This window comes from Palaemon carinicauda, chromosome 13 (genome assembly GCF_036898095.1).
Source record: "Palaemon carinicauda isolate YSFRI2023 chromosome 13, ASM3689809v2, whole genome shotgun sequence".
In the NCBI taxonomy this organism is placed as follows: domain Eukaryota; kingdom Metazoa; phylum Arthropoda; class Malacostraca; order Decapoda; family Palaemonidae; genus Palaemon; species Palaemon carinicauda.
The window spans coordinates 52,576,171-52,588,100 of NC_090737.1; the positions used below are offsets into that span (position 1 = coordinate 52,576,171).

Consider the following 11,930-nt stretch of genomic DNA (forward strand, 5'->3'; position numbering starts at 1 on the left):
TCACCCTGATAAGTCGCACCTAAGAAACTCACACACTAGCCAATTTGTAGAATGATTAAGCCCAGACTTTGATAGGTAACGAGATGTGCAGTGTTTTAGGACGTAATTTATGGTAACCTTTGACGAATAAAGGTACCTGTGTAACCAAGAGTTTTAGACAGAAAGTTCTACCCTGAGGAGAACTCAGGTTTTATTTTATTAGTTCAGATCATCGGTATATGTTTCAGATCTTTTGTATGTACTGTGAGCTTTGGAGCAGCTATTTTGATCTGTTAATTTTTTCCCCTTAACCATTAATTTGTTTTATCGCTTTGGTTTACTGTTCCCCGTTTTAGTTAGGCTACCTTTATCCTTGTCCTTTGTACCCCTCTGGATGACCGTTTGTCTGTAACATTCTCTGTGCCATGTGTTATTTAAGTTTGACTTTGTTTGTCTGCATTTTTTTTTTTTTTGTGGACCTTCTGTACCATCATACATGTGGTCTTCCCAAGATGGCGACCAAAGTCAGTCACAATAAACTCCCACAGCAGGCTGTGGAGATGCCGGCTACTTAAGACCTTAATGCTCGTCTTGAAGGACAAACACAAGAGCTCAGATTCATTTACGAAGAGGCAAACATAACTCTGAAAGCTGTTTCCTCAATAGATTTTGCCTGTGCAACCCCGAGAGGGTTTAGAGCAATGTAAAATCAGAGTAGGTAGAGTTCTTGCGGAACTCAGGGACTTTAAAACGTTGTGGGAACCTCATTGGAACAACCCCAATGTCCTGTTTAGTTGAACCGATCTTGTCAGTTTGTTAACTGACGCAGAAACGATGCACCTTCAACTTGTAACACAGGGGAAAATCAACCCTTCAAATCCCCCTCAAGCGCCTAACGCTAACCCTCAGTTTGTAAGCGTCTCAGTCGCTGCAGATCCTGATCCCCCTCCCTTCGATGGTAGTAGAGATTGTTGGTCTGGCTGGTGGAGTTTGTTTCGCCAGGCGGTACATGAAAACTCCAAGTACTCTCCCCCAGAAAAATAGAAGATTATTTTGCTTACCCTTGAGGGACCGGCACGCAAATTTCACGGTAACCAAGTGTGGACAGAGGCTCTGTATGGTTTACTGTTCCCCGTTATAGGTTGGCTACCTTTATCCTTGTCCTTTGTACCCCTCTGGGTGACCGTTTGTCTGTAACATTCTCTATGCCGTGTGTTATTTAAGTTTAACTTTGTTTGTCTGCATAATTTTTTTTTTTTGTGGACCTTCTGTACCATCAGACATGTGGTCTTCCCAAGATGGCGGCCAAAGTCAGTCACATTAACTTCCACAAAAGGCTGTGGAGATGCTGGCCACTTTAGACCTTAATGCTCGTCTTGAAGGACAAACACAAGAGTTCAGATTCATTTACAAAGAAGCAAACATAACTCTGAAAGCTGTTTCCTCAATAGATTTTGCCTGTGCAACCCCAGAGGGTTTAGAGCACTGTAAAAACAAAGTAGGTAGAGTTCTTGCGGAACTCAGGGACTTTAAAACTTTGTGGAAACCTCATTGGAACAACCCCACTGTCCTGTCTAGTCATACCGATCTAGTCAGTTTGTTAACTGACGCAGAAACGATGCACCTTCAACTTGTAACACAGGGGAAAATCAACCCTTCAAATCTTCCTCAAGCGCCAAACGCTAACCCTTAGTTTGTATGCGTCTCAGTCGCTGCAGATCCTGATCCCACTCCCTTCGATGGTCGTAGAGATTGTTGGTCCGGCTGGTGGAGTTTGTTTCGCCACACGGTACATGAAAACTCCAAGTACTCTCCCACACAAAAATACAAGATTTTGTTGTGTACCCTTGAGGGACAATGCGTAAACTTCTCGGTAAGCAAGTGTGGACAGAGTGTCTGTATGAAAGGTAGATAGACAGTCTTAAGTGAAAGTATGAGTCCCTCGTTGTGAATAAACACCTAGTGATAAATAAATTTTATAAAACATCCTCCCCTAATGATGATAGCACTGATCTCCATCGTTTCCTCATGGAATGGGACAACACGTAAACAGAATATGTACAACTAACTGGGTCGTCTTTACCAAAGGTAATGTTAGAGCATGTTTTCACTAGTAAGCTCAGACCCTTCCACCTAGGTATAGTTTACCGATATTACAATCCCGAGGAAGTAACCTCGGCCGAATTGAAAAGAGCCCTGTATGCTTATACTCGCACGAAGGAAATGATGAAGCTTATGACCAGCCCTGACGACGGCCCCAAACCTAATACCTATGATAAACCCGCGCGAGCCAACCGTTACGGAAACCCGCGCTCTTACGGTAAATCACTTAACCAGCCTAAACCTCCTTCCTCCAACGTGAACAATCATGTACCTAAACTTAAAGTTAATAATGGGCCTGTCTGGCCCCTTGGATCTACAAACGACTCCTAGTCAATCAAATGGATGTCCTATCGCTGGCTCCAGTAATGGGACTTTTAGAGGTTAAAGTATTTTTGGTGGCAATAGTGACCACGTGCAATCCAAATGTCCCAATTTCCCCGATTCAAGCAGTAGGATATCAAAGTTGCGAGAAATGAATCGTTGCACAAAATGTTTTTCTACTCAACACTTTGCCAGCAATTGCAATGCTAACATTGCTTGCCTGAACTGTCAGCAGGCTCATAAATTGCCTGTATGCCGAAATATCCTTGCAGTATCCAACCAGTTCATCCAACCCATTAGTGGGTTTGCTAACAACACCCCTAACTCCCCACACCTTAGACCTCCAATTAATAACCCCCCCTAATATGCAACCCCTTATCCCTCCCAGTATCAATACTCCTGCGGTAAACTTCAATCACATTGCTTGTATCTGCAACAACACCGTGAATGTTGAGCCTAATGACCTTGCCCCAGTTGCATTACCGACTTTCACTGCCGAATTAGTTTCCAGTAAATTCAAACACTCCGTAAGAGTTTTTCTAGATTGTGGTGCACAACGTACTTTTGTGCACCCAAATGTTGTTAAATCATTAAATCTTAAACCTGTTGGACAGATGGTGTTCCAGCTTAACTCAATAAATTGTACCGAACCCCCTAATAGTTCTGATCTAGTACAATTTAATATGAAAATCGACAGCCGGAGACATAAGATTGTGGCTATTGTTAGTGCCAATGTAGGTAAAGGCATCAATACACCAGGTTACACCCGTACTGTCCGTACGCTAAAAGCTAATGTAATTTGTCTCACGGATCAACATCCCGATGATAATGCTGCTGGTATTGAGATCATTCTTGGTGCCGATTATCTTCCCAGGCTCCTCAAGCGTACCCATAATATCCAAGGTGTAAACCTGTTTAGCACTACCGCCAGTTACATAGTATGGGGAGAGTTGCCTAATTGGTCACGTCCTGACGTGGACCCAAGAGATGTCAGCCCAGTCACAATTACCATTAACTGAATTGATGTTGACTCGTCTATGACTATAAACCCGGCTCTTGGAAACCTTTGGAAACTTGACACCATTGGTATCACTAAAGAACCCTTCAGCCATCTTCAAGAGAAAGCAGTTGATCTCTTCAAGAAAACTACTCAATACAAAACCGGAAAGTATGTTGTTCAGCTACCTTATCAAGAGTTATAAGCGTCCCGCTTCAAATTATGCTAGAGCCTTTGCCTGAGTCATGTCAGTCAAAAAATCAAAGAACCCCCAATTGGTTACTGATTACCGTAAAATTCTGGATGAGTATCTTGAAGAAAACTTTATTGAGCCTGTCCCCTTAGACACCCCTGTTGATGGAAAAGTACATTATTTACCACATCATCCTGTATTTAAGAATTCAGCCACCACGCCTATGCGTATTGTCTTCAACAATTCATCCATGTCAAATCCAAATTCACTTTCTCGGAATGATTCTCTGTACACAGGACCCAATCTTGCATCAAAGATTCAATCGATTATTTTAATGTTCCGCGAGAAGCCCTTTGGTTTAACTGCTGATATTTCCAATGCATTCTTTCGCATAGAGATTGTCCCAAAACAGAGAGATTTCTGTCGCTTTCTTTTTTTGAAGATTCGGAAATGACAAGGATCGTCGCATATCGATTTAAAGTCGTTCTGTTTGGCGCCACCTCGAGCCCCTACTTGCTCAACCAAACTATGCAATATCATTTGGACAGTCAGTCCAGTAGATTGGCGTCGACACTCAAAACCAGTTTCTATATTGATAACTTTCAACGCTGTTATGTCGACCCCAGAGACATTCTGTGTGAGAGGCCCCTCATTCAGGCACTTATGTTAAAGGCTAACATGCCGTTAGCCATATGGACAACTAATGCCCCTCTTAACAGCAATTTCACAGAAATAGGCATTCATGATTACCTCAGTCTTGAATGGGATACTGTTAATGATACCTTAAATGTTAAATTACCCCCCGAATTAGAGATAAGTCATTCCCACATTAACACTAAAAGGAAGGTCATGTCCTTGATCTCTTCTTTTTATGACCCTATTGGTCTAATTTTTCCTCTTACAATTCTAGGCAAACTCTTCATTCAAAAATTGTGGATGACTGACAAGGGCTGGGACACCCCTATTGACCCTGAGCAAGTTCAAGAACTAACTGATATTATCAAAAGGTACAAAGGTCTTGAACAAATTAAGGTCCCTCGTAATGTGCATGATGGCAGTCAACCAGCAATGCACATTTTTGCCGATGCTTCCAACCTCACTTTCGGATTAGCTGTTTACATAGTCACCCAGGAAGGTAATTCTCGCCTTCTTACGGCTAAAGCCCGAGTCAGCCCTAAATGCATGTTAGAAATAGATGAAAGTTTAACCTTTCCCAAACTTGAGTTAACTGCGCTCTTACTGGGCTGTCGTTTAGCCAAGCACTTGTCAGAACTGTGCCCTGGCATATACGCTTCGGTCACTGTTTGGTTCGATGCTTCAACTACCCTCCAGTGGGTCCATAATTCTAAAAGTAACTCCCTCTACGTCCTTAACCGTGTGGAGGAGATAATCAACATTAAATTAACTTGTAATCTTAACCTGAGACATATCCCCGCTAATAGCAATCCTGTGGACCTGGCATCGCGTGGTGTCACTGTCAGGCATATTATTGAGAATAAATTTTGGCTACAAGGCCCTCCTTGGCTCAGTAATCCTTCAGAGTACCCCGATCAAAGCAGGTTCTCTACTAACCCTGAGATATGTGCATGCCCTATTCGGCTCGATCCCCCCGGAGTACGACTGTTTGATCATTACAGCTCCCTTGACGACGCGATCAAGTGATACACTGCACTCCTTCGTTTAATTCCCCAATGGATACAACCCTTGTCACAACGTTGCCCTAATCTAACCAATAAATTCAACCTTCCACCCTTAACAGTCATGTTGAAATGTTCCAAGGCCCAAAGTTATCCTAACATTCTGAAGCAGGTGCAAGGTGAAGACGTTTGTCTCAATTCGGACGAACGAGCTTTCATCGGCCAACGTAAACCTTACCTGGATAACCAAGGTCTTCTCAAAGCTAGTTCCCGTCTCATAAATGCCCCCGTGGAATTAGATTATGTAGATCCCATGTTGCTGGAACATCATTATGCCCTTTGGACACTTATCGTCAGACAGTGGCATGAACGTTTGCTGCACTGTAATACTTCAACACTCCTTGTTGAATTACGTAAACAATTTTGGGTTCCCCAAATGCGGTAGCAAATCAAAAAAATTTTGCGCGGTTGCATCCATTGCCGGAAGGTGCAAGCGGCCCCATACCCAATGCCTCCATTAGCCAAGTATCTTCCAAATCACCTCATTTCAAGAGTGCCCTTCCGAGTAACTGGCATAGATTTCACTGAAGCTTCTAAGGTATACAATTCACAAGTAGATTTTTTTTATATCTTGGTTTTCACCTGCGCAGCAACCAGAGCCGTAGTTCTAGAAGTCACAACTTCGTTAACGGTCATCGAATTTGTGCAAGCAGTGCGCAGATTTGCCGCTCGATTTGGTATGCCACACTGTATCATCTCTGATAATGCTTCCAGTTTCCAAGCTGGTCAAACTCTTCTAACTGAACTTATACATCACCCTGTAATTGATGGGTTTAAATCTTCCCATAACATGACATGGAAATTCATCACTCCGAGTGCCCCTTGGCAGGGAGGTTTTTATGAAAGGCTAATAGGCTTCACCAAACTTAATTTAAGGAAAGCCATGCATTACTTGTATCCTACCTATAATGAATTTGTCACTTTGGTACAAGAAGCCAAATGCGTCATCAACGATAGACTTTTAGTTTACTTGGATGTCAACTACGTTACTGATACCCCCTTGATACCGAGTCATCTGCTTTACAGTCGAACCCTCCCACTTGCTCCTCAGGTCCTTATGACCAACCTCGATGACCCCATATATAAGGAAGGGAACAGCCTCCCAGCTTGTTATCAGAAACTCACGAAAATGTTGTAAGTGTTTTTAAAATGATGGACCCAGGATTATTTTGATTCCCTTCGTGAACATCACATAAAAAATAATCATATCCACCCTGTGCCTCTTAATATTGGAGATTTATGCTTGTTAATTTTGGACGAAGTAAATCAGGAAGATTATCCAATGGCCCATATTTTTTAAACCTACCCCGGTTAAGATGGTCATATTAGATCTGTGAAGGTGCGCACCCCTCATGGAATATATGTGCGTCCCATTAGCCTTCTTATCCCATTGGAGATAAATGTCGCAGGTCCCTATATCACTGAACTGGAGCAAGGTGATCCTGATGCGCTCATGACACCCGATTTACCAGATCCTCCCTCAGAGGATCCTCTAAATGACGATTCTTCTGATGATGTCGCCCCTCTTCCCAGACCTGATTTTGTGTCCTCTCGAGGGCAACAGATGATAAAGCCTGTGCCTTCCAGAAAGTGCTGTAAATTTGAAAGGGATGGGGAATGCCCCCTTCCTTCCGTACCCTCCATCTTGTTAGTGGACCCCTCCTTCTTTTTTGCTCTTACCTGGCAGGGTGTGGAAATTCTTTCCACGCTTTATTTTAGTCACTCCCGTTATTCCATTTCTTTATTTTTTGTTTGCTATTTTCTGGGTTTTACGCATCTCGGTTTTCTTTTGTTTCCTTTGTAACCTTCATTATTATACCCTTAAATATTTATTGCTGCTAACATGTGCATCATTCCACTGTAATGCTTTACCTTTCATCACCTCATTCCTCTGTAGAGGATTTTCTCTTATTTCGTAAGCTCACAGTACAATGCTCTGATGATGCAACCGGCCATAGACAATTTCTAAAACCAATGCTTGGTTGCGTTTTGTTCCAAATGCTCTTGAAGCTTTGGATGTTTAACCACAATTGGTTAGTATTTAAGTAACTCTTTAATTTACGTAACTCATTGATCTTAGCTTATTACTATTTATATCTCGGTACCTATTTATAAGTCTGTTTAGCTAGGATTGTTTCCTGTGTTATTGAACATCGCTAAACGCTTCTTAATATTTTTGTATGTATATTGATTTTTATAAGCCAGACAGTAGGATTTCTTTATAATAACTTTCCCCTGGAGTTTCAAGAATGATCCTTGTATATAAAAAAGGCACCCTTCAGCGAACCATGTACTCATGGAAATTGGAAGAAGAGCCACTCGACGGGCTTGAACCAACTCAGTGGCGGCAGACAGGAGGGTTCGAGCGGCCTACTTGAAAACAGGAAGCGTAGAAGGCGGACGTGGGCACCATCAACTTGGACGGCGCTCCAACTTAGACGTCGTTTTACCTTAGGTATCGCTTCAACTACCTGTTGGTCAACAAGTTACTAACCAACAGTATGCCTTGCTTTGAGCCATTATTTAGAAGATAGGCTGACGAGGACAAAACAGGACATTGCAGAACTGAAGATGCGCTGTGTTCTTAACAGTTCACAAGATGCTTTCACTACAAAGTCTACAATCAACCCTGAGTCTAGAGCGTGAGTACTAATTAACGGTGTTCAACCTTGCCCAAGTAACTGTCCCCCCTTTTTTTCTAGCCTTTATTTGACAATGTGCACATTTAGCTAGGAAGTCATGTTCAAACTGTCTGGTTTAATCATTTGTGGCGTGTCCGTTACCATAAGTTGTGTTCCCGTTCCCCTCTATATAGTTTGAAATTTTTTGCCAGAGAGGAATGTGTTCAAAGTAGTGAGTAGAACTTTTGGTATTATTTCAGTCACCATTATTATTTTCATTGGTTGATTAATCATTAGATTATTGATTTTCGATTTAAGTGATCTGACCATTTTCTTGGCATTTTTCATATGTCATACGGTCTTTATTCAAATTTCAATTAGGTAGTTTTGCTGGTTTTTTTCCTGCGTCAGTTATGTGAAATTTCCTGTAGTACTTTAAGGAAATAAACGCCATTTTTAGGCTAAAATTATTAACTATTTTTAACTTAACCTTTACATTTTGAAATGACTAAATGAGTTATCTCATGAGGTGAGATATGACTTAATTGAAAGTTTATATTTACGTCAATGTAAAGCTATCGGTGTCAATCCTTTATTGTAATGTTCTACGGTATTACTTTCTGGTGGTCCTTAGGACGTTTTGACTTTTACAGAACTGCTCCCCCTAACGTTTTGTGAAACTGTCATTAACGTAACTGGTTCAGTCCAACCACACTTGATTGTTATTTACTATTTTGTGCCCCGAAGTAACGTCTGAATATCAAGGTGATGTCGGTGCCGACAGTCCCAGTATAGAGTAATCTTTGGACTTAAACGTGTGCAAGGAAAGCAAACTTTCTTCGTTGCGGTTCTCTAGTCTGTCAAGTGTGAGAGTGTTGGCGCTCTATCCTTCAGGCTCGATTCTGGAAATCAGAAATGGGGAGGCCTTTCACAGAATTATTTCCCACAACCTACAGCATATGGCGAGTTGACGCACTGTGGCCTGGTGGCCAACATATGTAAAATACTTAGATCACGTTTGGATAGTTAGGGGAACTTCAATTGTTATACCTATAATCACAACTTGGCATCAGACCAATACAAAAATAATGAAGAATTTGACCTTTAGAGAGATGAAAGAATTCTGCCTAGCTAGACTGATATTTCGTTGGTTGTTCGTCATAAAATATTTTTTTGTAACTTCAGGTTAGCAATTAGTATGGTAATATTGATAATTCAGTAAATATTGAAGCTCAATTTTTAGATATTACAGTACATTCGATTTTTTCATCATACATAAAAATAAAATTTTGTCGGATTTTTTCTCATACATCTTTTTTTTTTTTTTTTTGAGACTCCATTCAATCAATATATATCTTCAACATTATTGCATCTATACTTAATCTATGGGTATTATTACAGTTTCAACCATTATGGGAAATCTATTATAATAATATATTTCCTGAGTAAAGCAAGTCTTTTGTAGTATTTCTGTATAGTATTATCTGTCGCAAATGCCTAGTTCTTTATATATCGACGATCAAACTCACGCTACTCATGTCTTCCTCCCAGACTTTTTCTAAGTCTGTTGTTATTGTTGACTGTGTCTTGTATTTGCTCAAATGAGCCCTGTAACCACTATAATCCTCAAACAAACTAGTCCACTATGAAGTCTTACACGTTTGGCCAATCACAGCGCCTATCCACTATGACGTCATACATGTTTGGCCAATCACAGTGCGACAATACAACAGCGCGACAATACATTATCTTACCCAGGCCTTTCATTTCGTTCTTAGACATGGAGACCATAGCAAGCATGTCATCTCATGTTGCACAAGAAGTTGAAATTCCATCTTCTTGTCCTGACTGTTTCCTAACTTACAATGAATTTGTTGTAACTTATTCGGGAAATATTGAAAAACTAGTGGATCTGTGCCAGAGAAACAATTTAATTTTACAAAATAAAAATTGTCTTGCATGTCAAGGAACCTTCGCAACGGCTTCACGTTTTCCTCAAAGCACCTGCACATCTTTCTGAACCAGCAGTTTAAGGTAAGCTTCATTAATTTATAGAGTATATTTTAATGATGATAGTATAACGATGTATACAGCAGTACCATCACTTTGGATTTGGTTTGATGGATGTGTTAGGTAATGGCCGTAAGGGGGGGAGGGTGTCACAGGGGCAAGGCCTAGGTAGGGGTACAGGGCCCTAGGTTAGGTGGTTGTATTAGGTTCGGTAGTGTCCCGAAAATCACTGTGGCCTTAAGGAGGGGTCGCAGGGGGGCACCCCCCCCCGGTAGGCCTAGGTAGGGGTTCAGGGCCCCTAGGCTAGGTTAGGTGGGTTTATTAGGTTCAGAATTGCCCTGAAAATCACAGTGGCCTTAAGGTTGGGTCGCAGGGGGGGTGGGAGCGGAGACCCCCCCCCTCCGGTAGGGCTAGGTAGGAGTATAGGGGGAGGGGTGCCCCCCCCCCACCCAAAACCCCGGTTCCCACCTGGTGTCCCCCATAACTGTAGGGATGGAGTAGGGTCTTTCTGCATTTAATGTTGATTATTTCCTCCACACGGTTAAGGACGTAAAGGGAGTTACTTTTAGAATTATGGACCCACTGGAGGGCAGTTGAAGCGTCAGACCAAACAGTGACCGAAGCGTATATGCCAGGGCACAGTTCTAACAAGTGTTTGGCTAAACGACAGTCCACTAAGAGAGCAGTAACCTTAACTTTGGGAATGGTTAAGCTTTCATCCATTTCCAACATACGCTTAGGGGTGACTCGCGCTTTAGCCGTAAGAAGGCGAGAACTACCTCCCTGGGGGACTATGTAAGCAGCTACTCCGAAAGCGAGCTTGGAAGCATCGGCAAAAATGTGCAATGCTGGTTGACTGCCATCATGCGCATTACGAGGGACTTTTAATTTATTCAAGACCTTTGTAACTTTTAATGATATCACTTAGATCTTGAACTTGCTCAGGGTCAATAGGGGTGTCCCAGCCCTTGTCAGTCATCCACAGTTTTTGAATGAAGAGTTTGCCTAAAATTGTAACAGGCTAAATAAGACCAATAGGGTCTTAAATAAAAGAGAACAAGGACACGACCTTCTTTCAGTGTTGATGTGGGAATGACTAATCTTTAATTCAGGGGGTAATTTACCATTCAAGGTATCATTAACAGTATCCCATTCAAGACCGAGGTAATCATGAATGCCTCTTTCTGTGAAATCGGTGTTAAGAGGAGCATTAGTCGTCCATTTGGCTAAGGCATGTTAGCCTTTAACATAAGTGCCTGATTAAGGGGCCTCTCACTCAGAATATCTTTGGAGTCGACATAACAGCGTTGAAAGTTATCAATATAGAAACTGGTTTTGAGTGTCGACGCTAATCTACTGGGCTGACTGTCCAAATGATGTTGCATAGTTTGGTTAAGCAAGTAGGGGCTCGAGGTGGAGCCAAACAAAACAACTTTAAATCGATATGCAACGATCCTTGTCATTTCTGGATCTTCAAAGGAAAGAAAGTGACAGAAGTCTCTCTGTTCTGGGACAATCCCTATGCAAAGGAATGCCTTGGAAATATCTGCAGTTAAACCAAAGGGCTTCTTGCGGAACATTAAAATCATCGATTGAATCTTCGATGCAAGATTGGGTCCTGTGTACAGAGAATCGTTCAGAGAAAGAGAATTTGGGTTTGACCTGGATGAAGCGTTAAAGAAAATTTGTATAGGGGTGGTGGCTGAATTCTTAACTACTGGGTGATGCGATAAATAATGTACTTTTCCATCAACAGGGGTGCCTAAGGGGACAGGCTCAATAAAATTTTCTTAAAGATAGTCATCCAGAATCTTACGGTAATCAGTATCCAATTGAGGGTTCTTTGATTTTTTGACTGACATGAGTTGGGCAAAGGCTCTAGCATAATTTGAAGCGGGATGCTTATCACTCTTGAAAGGTAGCTGAACAACATACTTTCCGGTTTTGTATTGAGTAGTTCTCTTGAAGAGATCAACTGCTTTCTCTTGAAGATGGCTGAAGGGTTCTTT

General features: G+C 41.7%; 2 protein-coding genes across 2 annotated transcripts; both read left to right on the forward strand.

Moving 5' to 3' along the window:
• The first annotated feature begins 3,645 nt into the window (after positions 1–3,645).
• On the forward strand, positions 3,646–4,047 carry LOC137651572 (uncharacterized). Its single transcript, XM_068384800.1, has one exon. The coding sequence runs from the start codon at positions 3,646–3,648 to the stop codon at positions 4,045–4,047; it is 402 nt and encodes a 133-aa protein (XP_068240901.1).
• LOC137651573 (uncharacterized) lies at positions 4,044–9,101 on the forward strand. Its single transcript, XM_068384801.1, has 3 exons — positions 4,044–5,121; positions 6,700–6,885; positions 9,097–9,101. Exons 1-3 carry the CDS (start codon positions 4,044–4,046, stop codon positions 9,099–9,101), a joined length of 1,269 nt encoding a protein of 422 aa, XP_068240902.1.
• Positions 9,102–11,930: the final 2,829 nt, after the last annotated feature.